The 19,945-nt window shown below is 46.1% G+C and overlaps 1 protein-coding gene across 4 annotated transcripts in view; it reads left to right on the top strand.

The window, feature by feature from the left end:
- Positions 1 to 19,945, top strand: part of LOC146835350 (uncharacterized) — a 648,392-nt gene that overhangs the window by 448,587 nt on the left and 179,860 nt on the right. For all 4 annotated transcript variants that reach the window (XM_085600183.1, XM_085600184.1, XM_085600185.1 and 1 more), the window contains one exon: positions 17,558 to 17,678. In XM_085600183.1, the coding sequence (XP_085456309.1) occupies positions 17,558 to 17,678 (121 nt within the window). The remainder of the gene's footprint in view (positions 1 to 17,557; positions 17,679 to 19,945) is intronic.

The following is a 19,945-nucleotide window of genomic DNA, read 5'->3' as shown; positions in this document are numbered from 1 at the left end:
GGTAAGAGGACGTTCCACTTACGCCTCATGGGTTCCTCAAGACCCATTATCATGCCCTTTAGGGTTCGGTTGAATCTCTCAACCAACCCGTTTCCTTGGGGGTGGTAAGGTGTGGTGAATTTGTAGGTTACACCACACTCTTGCCAAAGGGATTTCATATATTTAGATATGAAATTGGTACCTCGGTCAGACACCACCTCTAGGGGGAATCCCACTCGGGAGAAAATTCCCATCAGCGCACGTCCCAACACGGGGGCCGTCACTGTCCTCAGAGGGATGGCTTCCGAGTACTGGGTGGCATGGTCCACCAGGACTAGGATGAACCTATTGCCCATCGCTGTCCTGGGGTCCAGTGGCCCTACAATGTCAATCCCCACTCGCTGGAATGGGGTACCGACCACAGGGAATGGCTGGAGTGGAGCCTTCTGCTTCCTTCCACTCTTACGACTTGCCTGGCAAGTCTGGCAGGTCCTGCAGTGAGTGTCTGAACTACTGCGCATTTGGGGCCAAAAGAAGTGATTGACAAGCCTTTCAAAGGTTTTGTTCTGCCCCAAATGTCCTGCTAATGGCACATCGTGAGCCAGCCCCAGTAGGAAGGCTCTGAAGCGCTGGGGTACCACCAGCACACGGGCTGACCCAGGCTCAGCAACCTTAGGCTCAGAATACAGGAGGTCGTTCTCCCAGTAAATGAAATGTGACCCAGACTGATCACCTGTGGCCTGGTCTGCAGCCTGCTGCCGCATACCCCCGAGAGAAGGGCACTCTTTCTGCTCCCTGCAGAATTCCTCCCTGGAGGGTCCTCCTTCTTGCTGCCAATGGGTCAGCTCAGGCAGGTCCCCCAGTTCAGCTATCTGTTCCCCTGTAGGTTCCAGGGCATCCCCCTCAAGGTCTGCTTCCTCCTGGACCGTGGGAACTTCGGGGGCCGGTTTCCCGCTCCCCCTGCCTCTTCTCCCTAAGGTCGGTTCCTGGGCCTCCCTCTCAGGCTCCAAGTCCTCTTGAGCACCTTTACTCGCTGTCATGGACTGTGTGGTGACACACGCCCAATCTGGCATACCCAACATCTCCAGGTGAGCACTGCGCTCCACCTTAGCCCAAGGTGAGCTCTCCAGATCGTTCCCTAACAGACAGTCTACAGGCATGGCGGGCCTCACAGCTACCTGAAGAGTACCAGAGACCCCCCCACTCAAAGGGAACCTGAGCCACTGGGCAGTGACTCTCGGTGTGGTTGGCGGCAATAACTGGATAGAATGCTCCTGGGACAACCTGCTCCTGAGACACCAGGTGGCGCTTGACAGCTGTCACACTGGCTCCTGTGTCTCTGAGAGCTTCCACCCTATGGCCATTTATGGTCACCCACTGCCTGTATTTTTTAGTGTTCACAGGCAGCTGTGTTTTGGGGACCACTTCACGGTCTCCTAATGAGACCAGGGACATTTCTACTGAACCCCACCCACCTTGGACACCCATCTCTCCACCCAGGGCTACACTAGCCGTCTGCCAGAGGGTTGCACCAGTGGGTGCTGGTAGTGGTTTACCATAGGAAGGACACTTCACATCAGAGGCAAAATGCCCTAGGTTACCACACTTATAACATCTGATGGGCCCCTTCTGAACAGGTGTACCTGTCGGGCCCCTTGCAGTTTCTGTAGTGGGGGAGGCTGAGAACCTTTCCCTTGGTTCCCTTGGGGATTACTTTGGGGCCTTTTTGGGAACTCCTTCTGTCTACCCTTGTCCCCCCCCACTCTTCTGCTGGGAAGCGGTGTGCTCCCACCCCTGTTCCTGTTTAATAGTACTCTTGCGAGTCATTGAGCTGACGAGCTCGTCGATGAAGCACCCGCATGCCTGTGAAAGGTACCTGACCTGAGAAAGATATTGCAGCCTACTCAGCAAACCCCACATTTGAAACACTGTAATCTCTACTGATGACAGTTAAAGAACCAGAAACACGTGTCTAGAGATCAGCACTATCTGCGCCAACTGTGGTGAAACAGTCGAACACTCTTGAAGCAAGCAAGTAACTGAAACTGCATTTACCACAATGCCCGGGGCGAACCTTGCTGGGAGGTGAAGCGGTGTGCTCCCACCCCTGTTCCTGCTTAATAGTACTCCCGTGAGTCATTGAGCTGACGAGCTCGTGGATGAAGCATTCGCATGCCTGTGAGAGGTACCTGACCTGAAAAGGATGTTGGCAGCCTACTCAACAAACCCCACATTTCAAAGACTGTAATCTCTACTGATGATGGTTAAAGAATCAGAAACACGTGTCTAGAGATCAGCACTATCTGCGCCAACTGTGGCGAAACACTCGAATACTCTTGAAGCAAGCAAGTAACTGAAACTACATTTACCACAAAGCCAGGGGCGAACCTTTCTGGGAGGTGAAGCGGTGTGCTCCCACCCCTGTTCCTGCTTAATTGTACTCCAGTGAACATGGAGACCTCAGTGCTCCATCTTTGAGCCCAGTACTGATCCTGAAAAGTAATTCTAACACTTATAAATTCACCCAGGCACTCTCCTTGCAGTACTCTAATCATTCAGTCAGTATCCAAGTGCAGCAAGCCAGGCATTAGCACATGGACTGCCTCAAACCCCTATCCACTATGCATGCAGCAACAGTTCTGCACTTATACATTCAACAAAAAAAACAGAATATTTCAGTTTCAATATTTTAGAAAACATTTTTATTTCTATTTAGATTAAAAATATAATGTAATTTAAAAAATAAAATATGTAAAAATAAACAGTTAAACAACTGTCGAAAATCAGTATAAAACAACTGTCAGAGTGATACAGATATTCACACAGTTTAGTAACTATGCAATATATTTAGTGAGACACTATAAATTAGTCAAGTAAACAGTCCATCACACTGCTACTAAATCCTCCATCGGAGAGAGGAGGTGTTTCTTGCTGGTGTGCGGCGAGGTCCTGCCAGGGTGCTCCGTGTTCGTCGCTGCTGAGGGCTCGTTGCCTACAACTCCCACCAGCCCCTGCGGCAGACCCGGAAGCCGCCCGACCTCCATCCGCGCCTGGAGGCGCTTAAAGATCACCAGAGTCGCTGTCGGAGCGGGCGAGTCAATTTCCTACTTGAATTACCTGCGCCACGCCATCGGAGAGAGGAGGTGTTTCTTGCTGGTGTGCGGCGAGGTCCTGCCAGGGTGCTCCGTGTTCGTCGCTGCTGAGGGCTCGTTGCCTACAACTCCCACCAGCCCCTGCGGCAGACCCGGAAGCCGCCCGACCTCCATCCGCGCCTGGAGGTGCTTAAAGATCACCAGAGTCGCTGTCAGTGCGGGCGAGTCAATTTCCTACCTGAATTACCTGCGCCACGCCATCGGAGAGAGGAGGTGTTTCTTGCTGGTGTGCGGCGAGGTCCTGCCAGGGTGCTCCGTGTTCGTCGCTGCTGAGGGCTCGTTGCCTACAACTCCCACCAGCCCCTGCGGCAGACCCGGAAGCCGCCCGACCTCCATCCGCGCCTGGAGGCGCTTAAAGATCACCAGAGCCACCGCATCGCGGGTCCGCGCGCGGGTTGGCGCCGGGAGAAGCCCGGGACAAGGGCGGGACCGTCTGTGGCCATTCGGGGCCGGAAGTGGCCGGGCTGGGCCTATCCCCCTTACATCTGCGTTTTGCTGCTCAAGGTAACGCTTGACTGTTGGTACTGTTTGAGACTTTTGTATCCTGGTGTGTGCTATCATACTCAGTGCATGCACGGTTGGGCCTCCCCTTCTGGTTTCTACGATTGACCACGCTGACTCTGGTAAAAACTCCCGGCACAGAGCACTTCATTAGACACTTGTGTTTTGTGTGTAATCCTGGACGCTTCTTTTGCATTTATGGCTATGTCCACACGTTCGGGAAAGGGAGGTGGGACTGGTGATCGCACTGTTAGCGGCACTTTAGACCATTTCATTATACGTGCCTGCTCTGTGCTGGAAAAAGAAATTGCCATTACGGAACTGCGCTTATCACTTGATCCGCTGTATACTAAGAGGTCGTCACTGGGTAATATTGCCCTAGCAGTCTCCCCTGTGCCAGGACCTGCACAGATCATTGTGTCTAGTCCAGGTCTTACGCAGCCTGTGGAGCCTAGCGGAGACGTAATTACCAGCAGTTCTGCCAGTAACGGCCCCCCTTTTCACTTAGATTCCCCTTGCTCTCCCACGCAGGTAGCTCACCCATCTCCCCCTGAGTCGACAGCTATTTCAGCAACAGCTCACGCTCTTGCCTCTCCTTCTGAGGCCCCCATTATTGTAAGACCAAAAGTTATTCCCAGCAAAAGGAAAAGAGTAGGTAGTGGCCACAAGGGGGACCCCCAAAAAGTTTCTAAGAAGCAAAAATCTAAGCCATGTAACAACAATATTACTAACTCTGGACGCACAGTTCCTTCCTCTCCTTGCCTCCAGAGTAATCACCTATCGCCTGGGTTTTCTACTAATTCAGCCCTTGATCTTCCATCTGCAGAACATCTATCTTCCAATTTAGGTGCTCATGGCCACGAGTCTCAATCTCCTATAATTGATCAAATAGAAATTCTTTTTAAATCCCTTATGCTCCCTCTGACCGAAAGGGTGAGGATTCTGTCTGAGAGGCTTGAGAGGTTTGAACAGACCTCCCTAGATAATTTCTTCTCCCTCAAATCTTTGATCAAGTTGCATGTGAAGATTGGTCATGACAACTCTGTCATTGCTCATCCTACTCTGATGCCGTCAAATGAGCTTACTTCCCCGTCTATCTTGTCAAATTCTAATATCATCCCAAGCACTAGGCCCAAGAATGTACCACCCACTGCACCTCGTAAATCAGTACCATCCTCCCTTTCTCGGAATAGCAAACCAAAGAATAAAGAAACTTTAGTTTATGGCCCGGCACCACGTTGTGCGAGTGCAGGAGCATCGTCTCATGAGTTGGAGCCCACTACGAACCAACATATACCTCCTGATGTGAGCCCTGCTCTTGCCCACACGAATGTCAATTCTGCCAACACTCAGCAAGTCTTGCCACACATTAATCTACCACCTGAGTGTTTGCCTTACGTGGCTGTCTTAGTGGGAGTTCCCCATCTTAAAGATGGTAAACATGAATCCTTCTCCGAATTGAAAAATAAAACAACATATTGGCTGAATAATAATAGGCCGCTCCCGAGGCATTTGGATGGTCATGTTCTCCACGTTAGAAGAGTCTCTTGGGTGGGTAATAGATGTAAAAAAAATTCTGGGGATTGCATCCTTGTTAATTTTAGAGACCCAAGGGTCCCAAGGTTCATTTGTAATCATCATGCTGGCCCTGCTCAGAATGGCATAGGCTGCTATGATCTAAGCCAATTTTATTCAGATTTTTCGTATTCCCAGTACTCACGGTTTCTTTCTCATACAGTGTATGATGGATGCTATGATGGGGATCAGCTGACCAGAGTTACTGACCTTGCCATTCCTTCTCTTAATAGACATAGAGAACCACATTTCCAGTACAATTCATACTGACATGGAACCCTGCCTATGGCTGATCTCTGTATTCCCTTAGAGGAGGCTATTAATAACGTAGTGATGACCTCCCCTGCAATGTCTGCGGATTTCCCTTCCAACCCTTCTTTATCTTGTGTCCCTAATCAGAGGTCACAGTCCGGACTACATCCCCAGTTCAGCGTTGTCCTCCCACCTGCCAACAGGGTGCCCCTAACCATATTACTTCTTCACCCTCCTGTGATCCCTCTATAACTGCTCTTCCTTTGAAGATCCTAAGCTGGAATGTTGCTGGTCTTTCGAGCAAACTAGATCTCCCAGCTTGGAATTCTTCAATTGAGCCCTATTGTATTTGTATATTTCAGGAGACATGGAGTATAGTGCCCCACCTTATGGTGGGTTACACTACCTTTTTTGAACCGGCCATTTTATCCCCGTCTGGGAGAGGCCGCCCCTCTGGCGGTCTCCTCATCTGGGTTAGTATCTCCCTGGGATGTACTGTCAAGCACGCCCACCATATTTCCCCTGATCTATTAAGCATCACTATCAAGGAAGTACAGGGCAAAAAGTCTCTTACTTTAATTAATGTTTATGCTAGATGCTTAAGTGGGGGAGCTTTGTCATCCACCCTCATGTCCCTTGAACAGGAATTGCGCAAGTGTTCCCAGACCTCTCATGTTCTGATTGCAGGAGATTTTAATTGCTCCTTTGAGCCTCTTTCTGTGCTAGATTCCCCAGACGGACTCAGGTTACGCACCTGCGTTGCTACGAGAGGTACTAGACCTGATAATGATTTTAGCAGCTTACATTGCAACCCTACACTCTTTCCTACTCCCTGCTGACGAGAGGCAATTACCTCGAAACACGTGTCCAGGGATGGCTAACGCTATTCACACTTGCACTCACGACACGAGCATAGGTGTATCCGCCGACGCTAACTACAGGGACCACAGTTCTTTGGGGTAACACGCAGGTAGGTCAGCAGTGTGCGACCATTTTGTTGTAACTATTTAGTGGCTCTCTGAGCCGGGGAGTCGACGGACTCAGGTTACGCACCTGCGTTGCTACGAGAGGTACTAGACCTGATAATGATTTTAGCAGCTTACATTGCAACCCTACACTCTTTCCTACTCCCTGCTGACGAGAGGCAACTACCTCGAAACACGTGTCCAGGGATGGCTAACGCTATTCACACTTGCACTCACGACACGAGCATAGGTGTATCCGCCGACGCTAACTACAGGGACCACAGTTCTTTGGGGTAACACGCAGGTAGGTCAGCAGTGTGCGACCATTTTGTTGTAACTATTTAGTGGCTCTCTGAGCCGGGGAGTCGACGGACTCAGGTTACGCACCTGCGTTGCTACGAGAGGTACTAGACCTGATAATGATTTTAGCAGCTTACATTGCAACCCTACACTCTTTCCTACTCCCTGCTGACGAGAGGCAACTACCTCGAAACACGTGTCCAGGGATGGCTAACGCTATTCACACTTGCACTCACGACACGAGCATAGGTGTATCCGCCGACGCTAACTACAGGGACCACAGTTCTTTGGGGTAACACGCAGGTAGGTCAGCAGTGTGCGACCATTTTGTTGTAACTATTTAGTGGCTCTCTGAGCCGGGGAGTCGACGGACTCAGGTTACGCACCTGCGTTGCTACGAGAGGTACTAGACGTGATAATGATTTTAGCAGCTTACATTGCAACCCTACACTCTTTCCTACTCCCTGCTGACGAGAGGCAACTACCTCGAAACACGTGTCCAGGGATGGCTAACGCTATTCACACTTGCACTCACGACACGAGCATAGGTGTATCCGCCGACGCTAACTACAGGGACCACAGTTCTTTGGGGTAACACGCAGGTAGGTCAGCAGTGTGCGACCATTTTGTTGTAGCTTCTGGAGGATGATGCTAAAAGAGGTATTCCCTTATTATCTTTGCCTCCCATCACGAGATGGTCAAAGTCAGTCATCTTTATGAACTCTTTGACATTGGAGTTTGGTCTAAGGGCGGCTAATGGTAGAACTCGGTCGGACCAACAAGGTGCCCACACTTACAATAGGACAGGCCACACTTCAAGGATAGACTATATCCTCCTTGATCTTAAACTTTGGCCATTTGTCCTAGACATGGAAGTAATCTCATCTGCTGATAGCGACCACAATCAGCTATCCCTAAGCTTACATCCTCTTTGGGAGAAAGACATTGGCCCCATGATCTTACCAGTCGGTCCACTTATGACTACCCTCGAGGTATGCCCATCCAATTGTGAGAGACGCCTTAAATGGCGCAAAGTGATGCTCGATGAGATGAAAGTCCAGTCGATTGGATCCATCCTGTGTGGTGCACAAGAAGAGTTAGCCTCCCTATATTCCCATGAGACCTACCATGCTAAGGTTTCTACGCTTTTCCAAGGCCTCATTAAAGATTTGGGGTCCTTATTTTTAGTAAAAGGCAAAGGTAGACAACTAGTAGGGGGGGGAAAGCAGAACCCAGTAGGAGGCTGGTACACACAAGATTGCAGGTTGAAGAAATCGGCCTTAATTGTAGCCCTTAAAAGTAGAGTTATTCCTGAGATCCAGTTGGCTAGGAGAGAGTATAGGATTTGTGTGGCTGGTGCTAAAAAGGCTTGGGAAGACTCATATTGGCAAACACTAAAGGAAGCTTCCCTTAAGCGGGATTCTGGCCTCTTCTGGAGCACTATTAGGACAAAGAATAGACCTGATCAAGATCTTATCACTTGCAACATCCCCTGTGCGGCTTGGTTTGACCATTTCTCCAAGCTCTATTCATTTTGCCCTGAGAGTGAGGGTGTGCCTCCCTGTTTGGAGGCTCCCCCCATTAAGGACTTAGCATTCACCAATCCCTTCAGTGACAAGGAAGTGATTAATGCTATTAAATCTATTGTCCCCCAGAAGGCAGCAGGCCCTGATGGTATTCCCGGGGATATACTTAGACTTGACCCAGTAAGATGGGCGAAGCTTCTTTCTACTTTAATTAATGCCATCATGAATGGAGCATCGGTCCCGGACTCCTGGAAGGGGGCCGAGGTAGTTCCGATTTTTAGAAGGGAGGCAGGGATGACCCGGCTAACTACCGCCCTATTAGCCTGATAGATTCAACTCAGAAGGTTATAGGAAAGGTGATCCTGGAGAGGATGTTATCTTGGATAAGTGACAATAACATCCTCTCGGATTACCAGGCGGGTTTCAGAACTGGGACTGGTGCTATAGAGCAAGTTTTCAGGCTGCTCCTTATTTATTGGAAGGTTGTTTTTCTTGGGAAAGGTAGTCTTTACCTTGCCTTTATAGACCTTAAAACAGCCTTCGACCTAGTCCCTCGTTCCACCCTTTGGAATGTCCTTGCCACTATGAAGATTCCATCATATCTGTTGGCCCTTCTGTTCAAATTACATGAGGGGAACTTCGCACAGGTACGCTGGGGTTCCCAAGGCCAAAAAACAGAGAGAATTCCAGTGAACAGGGGTGTCCGCCAGGGATGTGTTCTTGCACCTACTCTATTTTCACTTTACGTGAATGGTGTAGTGGAGCATTTGGCACAAGTTCCATCTGATGCACCATCCCTGGCGGGCGAACGTATTCCAACCCTCCTGTTCGCTGATGACACTCTCCTAATATCTAAATCACCAATGGGTCTCCAAACCCTCTTGAACAGCTTCCAATCCTTTTGTACCAATAGAGGGCTTATAATAAATTCTTCTAAAACTAAATACCTAATCCTGAACCCACCAAAGAAGTTAGGTCGGCCCCCTATACTAAACTCAGCCAATTTGGAAAGGGTAAAAGAATTCGACTATTTGGGCATCCGTATTTCGGACAAAATGCAGTGGTCATCACACATACACAAGATGCTCCTAAATCACAAGCGGATTACTGGAGCCCTCCTTAGAGAGCATCGTTCTTCCACCTCTAGACCAATAGCTCCTGTCCTTACGATATATAAAGCCAGAGGTGTAAGTTCAGCACTTTATGGAGCTGAATTATGGGGCATGAATAATATTGATCAGCTTGCCAAATCCGAGTCGACCTTCCTTAAGGAACTGATGGCACTCCCCCAGAGTACACCTGTTACTCCCTTGCTGATGGACTTAGGGTGCCAGGCTCTGAAAGATACGGCTAGAGTTCGCCCCTCCTTCTTTGGGCCCGGCTTTGGCGCACCCCGGAGCTCGTGAAGTATGCTGAGGGTTTGTCCGAAATTCTCTCTATGTCGTGTTGGCATAAGATCAAGTGGCTAAGGGATGTTAAGTCCTTACTGTTTGACCTTGGCCTAAAGGATGCCTGGGTAAATAGAACTTCTCCACCTAAATCTGAATTGAAGCGAATCTACTGGAGATGGGTTACCGCGAGGAGGAATTCAAGCTCCCATGGTGCTAGATGCACCATTGAATTTCTAAGGCTCAAAGAAGAAGTGCGCTATGAGCCTTACCTTGATATTATCCAGAAACCTTTTGATCGCGCACTCTATTTTAAATTTAGGGTTGGTACCCTTCCAGTGCGCGAGTTAACCGCGCGCTGGAAACCTCCTTTACAAACACCGCCTTTCTGTCCTTTCTGCGAGACCAAGCCTGAATCAATAGCACATATTTTATTTGCTTGTCCGGAATATAAACACCCAAGGTCATTTTGGCTTAAACCTTTGTGCAGAAACATGGGGATCAGAGATTATAATCAAGCCTTGCGTATCTTTAGATCAGATACCGGAACACTGTATGTTTGTGCACTCTCCAAGTTCTTAAGGTGGGCCTGGATTCTAAGATCTAAACGTCTCGCAGTCCAAATGTAATGCAGTTTAATTACTCTGATATATTTTAACCTAATTGTCTTATTTATTATGTTTATATGTTTTTTAAATGTTATCTGCCTAGGAACCTTGGCGATGTTCTTACCTCTAAATCTTTGATTTTATGACCGCCTACATTATTATATTCATATGTGCTTTTATGATATTTATATATCGAAATAAAGCTTATTCATTCATTCATCCATCCAGATATTTATATTTATATATCCACTCATTCTTCAATGCAGATTGCTTTATATATAATACATATTTAACTAACGAACCAAACCACATTCACTGGATGATGTCATCAGTGATGTCATTTGAGATATCATCAGTGATGTCATCAGTGATGTCACTAACCATGTCATGAATTATGTAATATGTGACATCATCAGCAGTGGATTGCGGGCGCGCGAGTTATAGTGAGTACAATTAACTATAACTGAGGAATTTCAATGGTTTTGTACGAGTTTAATGTCCAGCTAACTATAACAGCCCTGAAACCTATGGTTTTTTCAGTGAATTTCTAAGGTTTTTTAAATGCTAATTCCTAACTATAACATGTCTGAAACCTATGTTTTTTCCAGTGAATATATATATATATATATATATATATATATATCTATATATAATGCTTTGAGAAAGACCGTTTTGGTTGAAACAGGTCAGCAATAAATGAAAAATTGGACTTATCTGGAGTGCGGGTAATTCTTGCAGCACGGCTGTGTTAGCAGGAGATTCTGCATATAAATATAGATAGAGGCCCATATTTACAAGGCCACGCAAAGCCGGGACGGGCCAGATATAGTCGTAAGACTAAAGGCGTTAGTCCTACTTTCATATCTGGCCTGTCCCAGTTTTTGCTTCTCCAAATATGGGCAGCCTAGAGTAAGGGCACATTATAGAGGCTTAAAGTGCAAACCTCCATCAAAGTGACCGCTTAAGACAAAGTGGTGGAAAATATTTTGTTTATAATTCTAGGGAGCGAAATGTGCTGTGAGAAGTGGGAAAACGCAAAGCATGGGGGAAACCCATGCACTCTCATTGAGGGCTTTTAGAAAAAGAAGAAAGTCCCCGAAAATCCGACACTTGCAGAATATTTAAATGAGTTGGAGAGATAGCTAGGCTAGGAGCAAGGACAGGCTAACACAAATAAAAACCATCGAAGATGGGGCCAAAAATAAGAGTGTCAAACAAAAAGCTAGTGGAAAGCAATGTGTTGCTATCGGCAAGGCGGGAGGGGGAGGGGAGGAGACAGGCAGGACAGAGAGCTAGAGGGTTACGGGCAGGCGGGTTTGGGTGGACAGGGAGGGCGAAGGAACGGGGCGGGCAGGGCTGGGGCAGGCAGGGATGAAAGCACAGCTGAAGGCAGGGCCGGGGACTATCAGGTCTAAAAGGACAGGCAGAGATGAAAGCACAGAACTGGGTGAAGGCAGAGGCAGGATGGCGAGGCACGCGGGGCAGGCAGGGCTGGGGCCAAGCAGGTCGACTTAGACAGGCGGGACTGTTTGGACGGACAGGGATGTAGGCGCGGCCGAACCCGGCGATGAAGGACTGGCTCTGAAATGGTTTTGCAGTGAGGGGTCTCTGCGGGTTAATGAGCTGACATCATGATTAAAGCTGACCATTTGTAATGTATCTGGACCCCTGTGCACAGCCCGGAAAAGGTTAATGTGCTAGAGAGCGAGGGAAGAGGGTGGAGAGGGAGAGGGAGAGACCGAGGGTGGGAAGAAGCAACGAGCAGAAGGAAGGGGAGGGAAAGTGAGGGGAAACCGAGATTAGTGCCTAGAGAGTCATGAAACTGTAGATAAAATCAGAACTGATTGATTGTTCACATGCACTGTAGCTTTAGACAGCACTTTGAATAAAGCATTTGGCTCGGGAGACCTAAAAATGAACTGTGAATGACAGGGTGAGGCAATGAGAGACCTAACGATTTTGGGGTCCCCCCTAACCTATGGTGAGGACCAACCTGAAGCCTTGAACACAAAGAGCATATCGTGCTTGTGAACGATTCCATGGTGGTCTCTTCCTCCTAGGACCACCCCAAGCACAGTTATGGGCAAAAATACAATCCCAGCCAAAGGCCCTGCAAAGCATTATGGGACGAGGTAAGTAGTGGGCAGTGAATATTATAGTGTCCAATATCAAAAATAATTCTACAAAGAGCTGCAGTTCAACTAGTGGTTACTAGATGTCCCTCACGAGTCAAATGCAAAAGCATTGAAACCCTTTTATGAAAATTTTGCATTTGACTCGTGTCGACTCGTGAGGGACATCTAGTAACGACGAGTGGAACTGCAGCTTGATGTAACAATAATTTCAATGCTTTTGCATTTGACTCGTGAGGGACATCTATTAACGACTAGTTGAACTGCAGCTTTGTGTAGAATTATTTTGATATTGGACACTATAATATTCACTGCCCACTGCTAATCTTGTCCCATAATGCTTTGCAGGGCCTTTGGTTGGGATTGTATTTGTGCCAATAACTGTGCTTGGGGTGGTCCTCAGAGGATGGGACCACCACCGAATCGTTCAAGAAGATGTGCTTTTTGTTTTCAAGGCATCTGCGAGCGAGAAGGCTCGGCCGAGGGTAGATCCGCGGAAAAAAAAAAATTCTAATTTTACTGTAATTTAGTGTGTAAAATGCTGTGTTATTAGCTATGCATACACATATTTCAGCTTCAGCTGAATCCATGCTTCTTCTCCCTTTCCCTAATGAGATGCAAAGTGGGCGTTCCTCCCCAGAATAACGGGAGAAACCCCACGCTATGAAGCATAGTGGCAAGTAAGTAGTAAGTAACATAACCACTGTTATTGCTACTTTCCTTACGCCTGCTTTGAAACTGACTTAGCCATGATATCCTATGGAAGGTGGATATCATGGCTAAGTATGTCTTGCCCTATCAGCAAGCTATCGCCAAACCCTGTGCGATTATCACTGGATTTCCAGCGATAATCGCACAGTTGGCAGCTTGCGCTCTGAATTCTATTGCTTTCGAGATAAGCGTTGCTGATAGCACGCTATCTCCGCAATAAAATTCAGAGTTGGCCAGCGATAATTATTCTGCGCTAAGAGCGCTGAGCGATAATTATCGCCTGGCCTTGATAATATGCCCCCTAGTGCTAGGAGGCTGTAATTAAAACCTCCTGAGTGACAACACATGGAAGAGGGCCTGTCCTTATGGGAGGTTACAAGATGAGACAAAGTGGTACTAAGGAGGGACTACTAAGCCTATTGAACAAGAAGAGCCAGAGTTTACAAAGGCAATGACACAAGCCAATGTGAAATATGGGCGGAGCATCAAGTCCATACCAGAATACATCATGCTTTACAGAGCAGCGCATGCACTGCCCAGGCTTGACCTAAAAACAGAAGAGGCAAAAGAGTTGCAAAAACACTGCAATGATGAGACTCTGAGAATCAACGACTTTGGAAGAACACAAGATTCATTCCAGTAGAAGACAGAACTGCCAAAATAAGCTCCGTCAGCTCCCTGCAGGCCATCCTGCCAGAAAACCCTACAAAATAATTCTAATTCACACAGGTTTGTTGAAAGACTTACAGACTCATCCCATTTCAGAAAATTAAACCGTAGGGAATAATCCTCTGAAGCAGCTACTCCATTCATATACCTCAGGCCAAGAGACAGCTGTATGCCTCCTTCCCATGGAGATCCCCTGACAGGCAACCGCACAACTGCAGCCGTCAGTCTGCCTTCGTGAACCTTAAGGGCCACGAGACATGGGATCTAGTGGGCTCTCTGGCCTACAAAAACTGCATTCTTTTTTTATTTTTTTTTTAAACAATGCAAGTGGCCCCAGTGGAGAAGTACGGTCACACTTAAGGCTGAACCAAGACAGTGACCCTTCTGTGAAGCGGAGGTCCTCAGCAATTTAAGCCCCGCCTCCCTCGCGCCCCGCCTTGGGCTCAATAATTCAGTCAACAGTAAGTCAACTTCTTTTTGGGGGGAAAAAGGAGATTGGGGCAGAGGCGGTCAGGAAGCAGTGAAGAGAGAGAGTGAGAATGGAGAGACGTTGTACATGGAGAGAAAAAGGAAAAAGAGGAGACAGAAATGAAGTAAAAGGAAGGAAAGGAAGAAATGGCGAGAAAACAAAGAAAAAGAAGTAAAAGAAACATAAGTGAGAAAGAGGTGAGGGCTCAGACAAAAACAAAGCAGGGGAAATGGAGGAGAGGAAGAGAAGGAGAGAGAAAAAGTAGGAGAGAGAAGCGAGAAAGGGGAGTGTCTGGTGCTTGCCTAGATTGCCACAGGGTGTGGGTCAAGGAAGAAGCAAAAGAACATGAGCACAACGACAATTCCAATTAAAACCACAACATCGAAGTTTTGAAATCCAGTTATACACAGCATTTGTTGTTTCAGGTTAATGCCCTTTAAAAGAACGTATATGAATGAATAAAATTCTGAACTGCATGCACACAAGCCCGTTTTGGAGGAACAAAGCTGACCCTGGCATAAAAGGAAACAGCCACCTGCAAGGAAGGCCAACCAGGAAAGAAAGGCCAGGTGCTCTGCCCTAAGCAGGTAGTCCACTGAAGGGGGGAATGAGGTCTTAAAGAAGAAGGATGGGAAATTCCAAACAACATTACAAGAAATACTCGAAGTAGTTCGGGAAAGGAAGAATACATAAAGAGGGTTGACAGAGAGTGGAGAGAGTAGAGAGGAAAATAAATATAAAGAGCAGCGGAAGAAAAGGAGAGAAAGCAAGGGGAAGGGAGGAGGGGACTGAGAGGAAGAGCGAAATGGGGGTCACATTGTACGGGGCTACCCTCTTCTGCTGGCAAGTCACTGCAGACACAAGTTAACTTCTCATTGCTTGTGTCGCACATAGCAGCCCAAGAGCTTCCTCTCTGTGCAGTGCTCTCTGACGATTCCCTCCGTGCAGTGGAGTCACCAACTGCAGAGGTCTCCATCCCCGAGGAGTGAAGTCACATTCAATAGAGGTCTCACCATCTGTGTAGGCACACACTACAGGCAGCCGCTTCCCCCACACAGATAAGCCACCTCCCTAAGAAAGTAAGTTGATCCGAGGCACCACAGAGGGTTACAAATGCTCTGGCTGCTAAGTTCCGGAAACACAGGGGCAGATTTACAAGAAAGTGACGCATCTGTAGAGATGCGTAATTTTCCCTGCGCCACCCTGAGAAACCCTTGCGCCACCATGGATGCGCCGTATTTACAATATGGCGCACCATGGCGCAAGGATTGACCGATGCGTCAGAAATTCTGACACAGGGGGGCGTGACTTGGCGCCCGAGTGAATGGCGGCACCCAGGTGAAGCTCCGGGTCCGCCGGGAAGACTCGGCGTTTCAAGACCTGCTGCCGCTCGGACGGAGACGCGCACGGGCCTATGAAGACCTGGTGCATGCTTTGGGACCCCCGCTGACTTCAAATGCGGACTTTAATTGCCTTTCTTACTGAAGTGATTTCTTCAGCAGCTTTCCTCTCAGCGCAGCCACCATTTCGAATTTATACGTGCGCGAGCGCATCTCCTCACAATAATGATGTAGTTTCTTTTTTTGCTCACCAATGCTTATACATCCACTGTCATTACTCCAAAAACGTGGATTGGCAGTTTTTTGAGGGGGCACTGTGGCATTTTACTGCTGTTTTCTACCATTTTGGATATTGTTTTAGTATCTTCACCTAAGTGTATGCTGTAATAATTATGGCTGCCACTCATTTTCCTCTCAGCATGTCCTCAGACTGCAGTGCTTTTTTATCTTAATGCCACTGCTCTTCTCCTCTATTAGCTTATTTGTCAAGGGAGATTGTCCTTGACAAGCTCAACGCGATCATTTTTTTTTTCTTTCGGTGTACTGCCTCATATATTGTTTTTTCCTTCCAACATTGGTGGTAGAAGCAGTAGCACATCCACTTGGAGCTCTCGTTCGTTTTTGGATGTGTACTTTTAACTCTGGCATACCAGTTCTTTGCTGATGGCATGATGACTGGCTGCAATTGACTGTCTTGACTAGAAGAGTCTCCTATGTTTTTCTAGAAGTTACTATTTTACGCTCCACGCATTGTTTGCTGTGTATGATCCCTTGTATACTAACATTGGCGCGGAGCATGATAACTGTGTTTTATGGGTAGAACGAGGGCACTTCAACCCTCTCTCTCCAAATTCAAACACAATTTTATAAAAAAACTCAAAGATTTTTTCTGAATTCTCTCAATTAGAAGAGTCTCTGGCCTCTTCTCCTCGCAGTCACGATACAACAATGGAGCCCTTGTCTGCAGCTTCAGGGAAATCCAACACCAAGCGCTTAAAAAAGGATCCTCCATCGCCGCCTAAATCGGCTTCACCAGCGTCAATGGAGTTACTATTGGAGGAAATTAGAGCTCTTCGGCCATTCATGGAAGAAACTAATACTAAACTATAATTGGTCTCAATTGGAAGCTAGAGTCTTGTCAGTTGAACACAATGTATCCTCCTTTAAAGAAACCTGTGTTGCTGTCTCTCATCTACACTCTCAAGTTTCTACGCTTCAAAAACAAGTTGAAGACTTTGAAAATCACGGTAGACGCAACAACCTATGCATTTATGGCCTGGGAGAAGGTCTTGAAGGGACAGACTCTCTTGCATTTTTCAAGTCATTCCTCCCTAAGTTGCTCCATATGCCGGAGGGGACGATCCTTAACATTCAGCGAGCACATCGGCTAGGTCGTCTTCCAGCACACTCTATGTCCCCGCCAAGACCTAGAGGAGTCATCTTATACTTTCTTGAGTATACGGATCTGTTAAAGGTTCTCTCAGCAGTAAGAGCATCTCCTAAAGTCACATGGTCTGGCTCATCCCTGTATTTTGCGCAAGACTATGCTAAAGCTACCGCCAACAGACGCAAAGCTTTTTTGAATATGCGAGCTGATTTGCTCTCAATAGGAGCCAGATATAGACTTTTTCATCCATGCCTCTTTAAAGTCACATATAATAACAAAACCACCAAATATGAAGATCCTGTGCGTTTACAAAGTTTTATCAATTCGTGCAAACCGAATGTCATGGATTCTTCTGGTCCTGCATCTTCTCTTTGAATGTTTAATATGGTTTTTTCATTGACATGCTGACCGAATTCTCGTTTTCTCTTTTTTGATGTTTGGCAGTTTGCATGTTGTTTTTTTTCTTTCCTGTTAATAGCATACTTGAAGATGTTTTTGTTGTGTTTTTCTTTTTGAGACTTTGTCTGTTAATGTTCCTCAATTTTCCTGTTAATGTTCCTTCGTGCGGAATATTCTAACTCTGATTCTGTTTTGTCATCACAGATTCCCTACCTTTGCTTTATGATGTCTTCCCGGTCCTCCGCTTTGCTGATCCCTGGATGCGTCGTCCATTCCATGTGGTTCCACCCCCTTCCCCGTCTTTGCCTGGTTTCTCCTTATGTAGGTATGTTTCCCTCCTGTACCCCCATCCTTTTTGTTTTCTTATTCTCTTTGTTTATTTCTCTTTTATTTATTCTCTCTATTTCCCTTTTGGTTGTTGTTGAGTTTTTTTCTTTTTGCATGTCCTGTCCTGTTCTTTTTTCTGATCCGTCTGATCTTTCTCTTGAGGTGATTATTTCTCAGCTCTTATTGTTATTTATTCTTCTCATCCTATATTTATTTTCTTATCCTTTTCCTTTGAATCAAAGCTCCGGATATATTTCCTCCTGCTTCTTGACTTTTTCTTATAGATTTGTTTATCTTCCTTCTCTACTTTCTCTTTGTCTTCTCTCTTACACTTGGACCCTGGCAACCATTTTTCAGATTGTATTGTATTTCCTCTCAGATTATTTCACTGAATCGATTTGCTGTTGTTCCTTCTCCTTGTTTTATTTTACTCTTGAACTTTTATGCCGATGAGATTAGTATAATGGAATATTAGAGGGCTGAATTCCCCCATCAAGCGTCAGAGAGTTATGACCCACTTAGCAAAGATGAATGCTGATATTGTATTCTTACAGGAGACTCACCTAACGGAGAATGAGTCATCAAAACTAAAACGAGGTTGGGTGGGGGAAATATTTTATTCTAACGGTGATGGCAAACGCAATGGGGTTATGATGCTCTGTCATAAGTCACTTGATTGTAAATTTATATCAAAGGAATCTGATACAGAGGGCCGTTGGCTCCATGTTAAATTGCTGCTGAAGGATGTTCCAGTCTCCTTTTTCAATGTATATGGTCCTACTGGTGGTGATTCCTCCTTTTGGTCCTCCATTGCCCAGCAGATGGCCCTCTTCATGGAAGATAATTTTATTCTAGCAATCAGATGTTTGATCCCTATGTTGATCAACATTCCAAAGTTCCATTAATTCCTAACAAACCACATAAGTCCTTCATTCATGCTATTACTCAGCACAAACTTTTGGACGCCTGGAGGTTGTGTAACCCCACCACCAGAGAGTATACTTTTTATTCCCCTGTGCATCATTCTCAAACACGTATTGATTATTTTTTTGTTTCCCACAACATTTCACAAGCACTTTTGCATGCTGAAATAGGACCTTTATTGTTATCTGACCATGCCCCCATCTCAATCGATTTGGATATTTTACCAAAAATGAACACGCCCAGAAGATGGAGATTCAACAACTCCCTTCTTTTGGATCCTGCATTCTCCTCCTCATTCTCCACCTTCTTTGATGACTATTTTTCCTTAAACGATTCTACCTCCTTCCCTTTCTATTTGGGACGCCTTTAAGGCCTCAGCGAGAGATTTTATTATCAGCTTTGTGGCCAAGAAGTGTAACATTACTCGCAAACGCTCGAGTGCCCTGCTTCAAGATATTAAGAGACTAGAGCATTCAAAAGATGCTCTTGATGCCCTTATAAAAGCGAAACTGCAATTTAATAAAGAATCTACTGACAGTGCCTCATTTTACCTCCTGAATTCCAGCGCAAAATATTATGGTGGGAAAAATAAGGCACGTAAAATTTTGGCTAATTATTTGAAAACCAAACACAATAAATTATACATCGATTCTATTTTTGATGGGAATTCTATCTTAAAATTTAATGACACGGAAATTTTGAATGAATTCGCACTTTTTTACAAATCATTATATGCTCCCGAAACGAATCCCACAAGTCATATGCTTTCACAATTCTTTTCAACTATACAGAAAACTCAGCAAACTTTTCCCGATATATCGTCCTTAGAAGTAGATACAACACAACAAGAACTCTTAGAGGCACTTCAACACTTAAAAAAAGATAAGGCACCTGGGCCTGACGGATTCACTGTCGAATTTTACCTCCACTTCTCTAAATTATTATTACCTAAATTACTCCTTCTGATTCATTCTTTTAACTCTCTGGGGGAATCAACAGGCTCTTTCTCAGAGGCTCATATATGTCTAATTCCTAAAGAGGGCAAAGATCTGAAACATTGTAAGAATTACAGACCCATTTCATTGGTCAATATAGATTATAAGATCTTTTCAAAGGCACGGCCTTATGCTTGTACCCTATTCTACCAAATATTTTAGACAGGGAGCAATCCGGCTTCGTGAAAGGGCGAGTCATTAATGATAATACGAGGTTGTTTTTTAATATTTTATCTAAAGCTCCGCATCTACAAAACTCTCTCGCTGCTATAGCGCTTGACGCAGAGAAAGCTTTTGATAGAGTTGAATGGCAATATTTATTTTATGCCCTCCGATGGTTTGGCTT

This window comes from Triturus cristatus, chromosome 4_2 (genome assembly GCF_964204655.1).
Source record: "Triturus cristatus chromosome 4_2, aTriCri1.1, whole genome shotgun sequence".
Lineage (NCBI taxonomy): Eukaryota > Metazoa > Chordata > Amphibia > Caudata > Salamandridae > Triturus > Triturus cristatus.
This window is presented reverse-complemented; position numbering and strand designations above follow the sequence as displayed.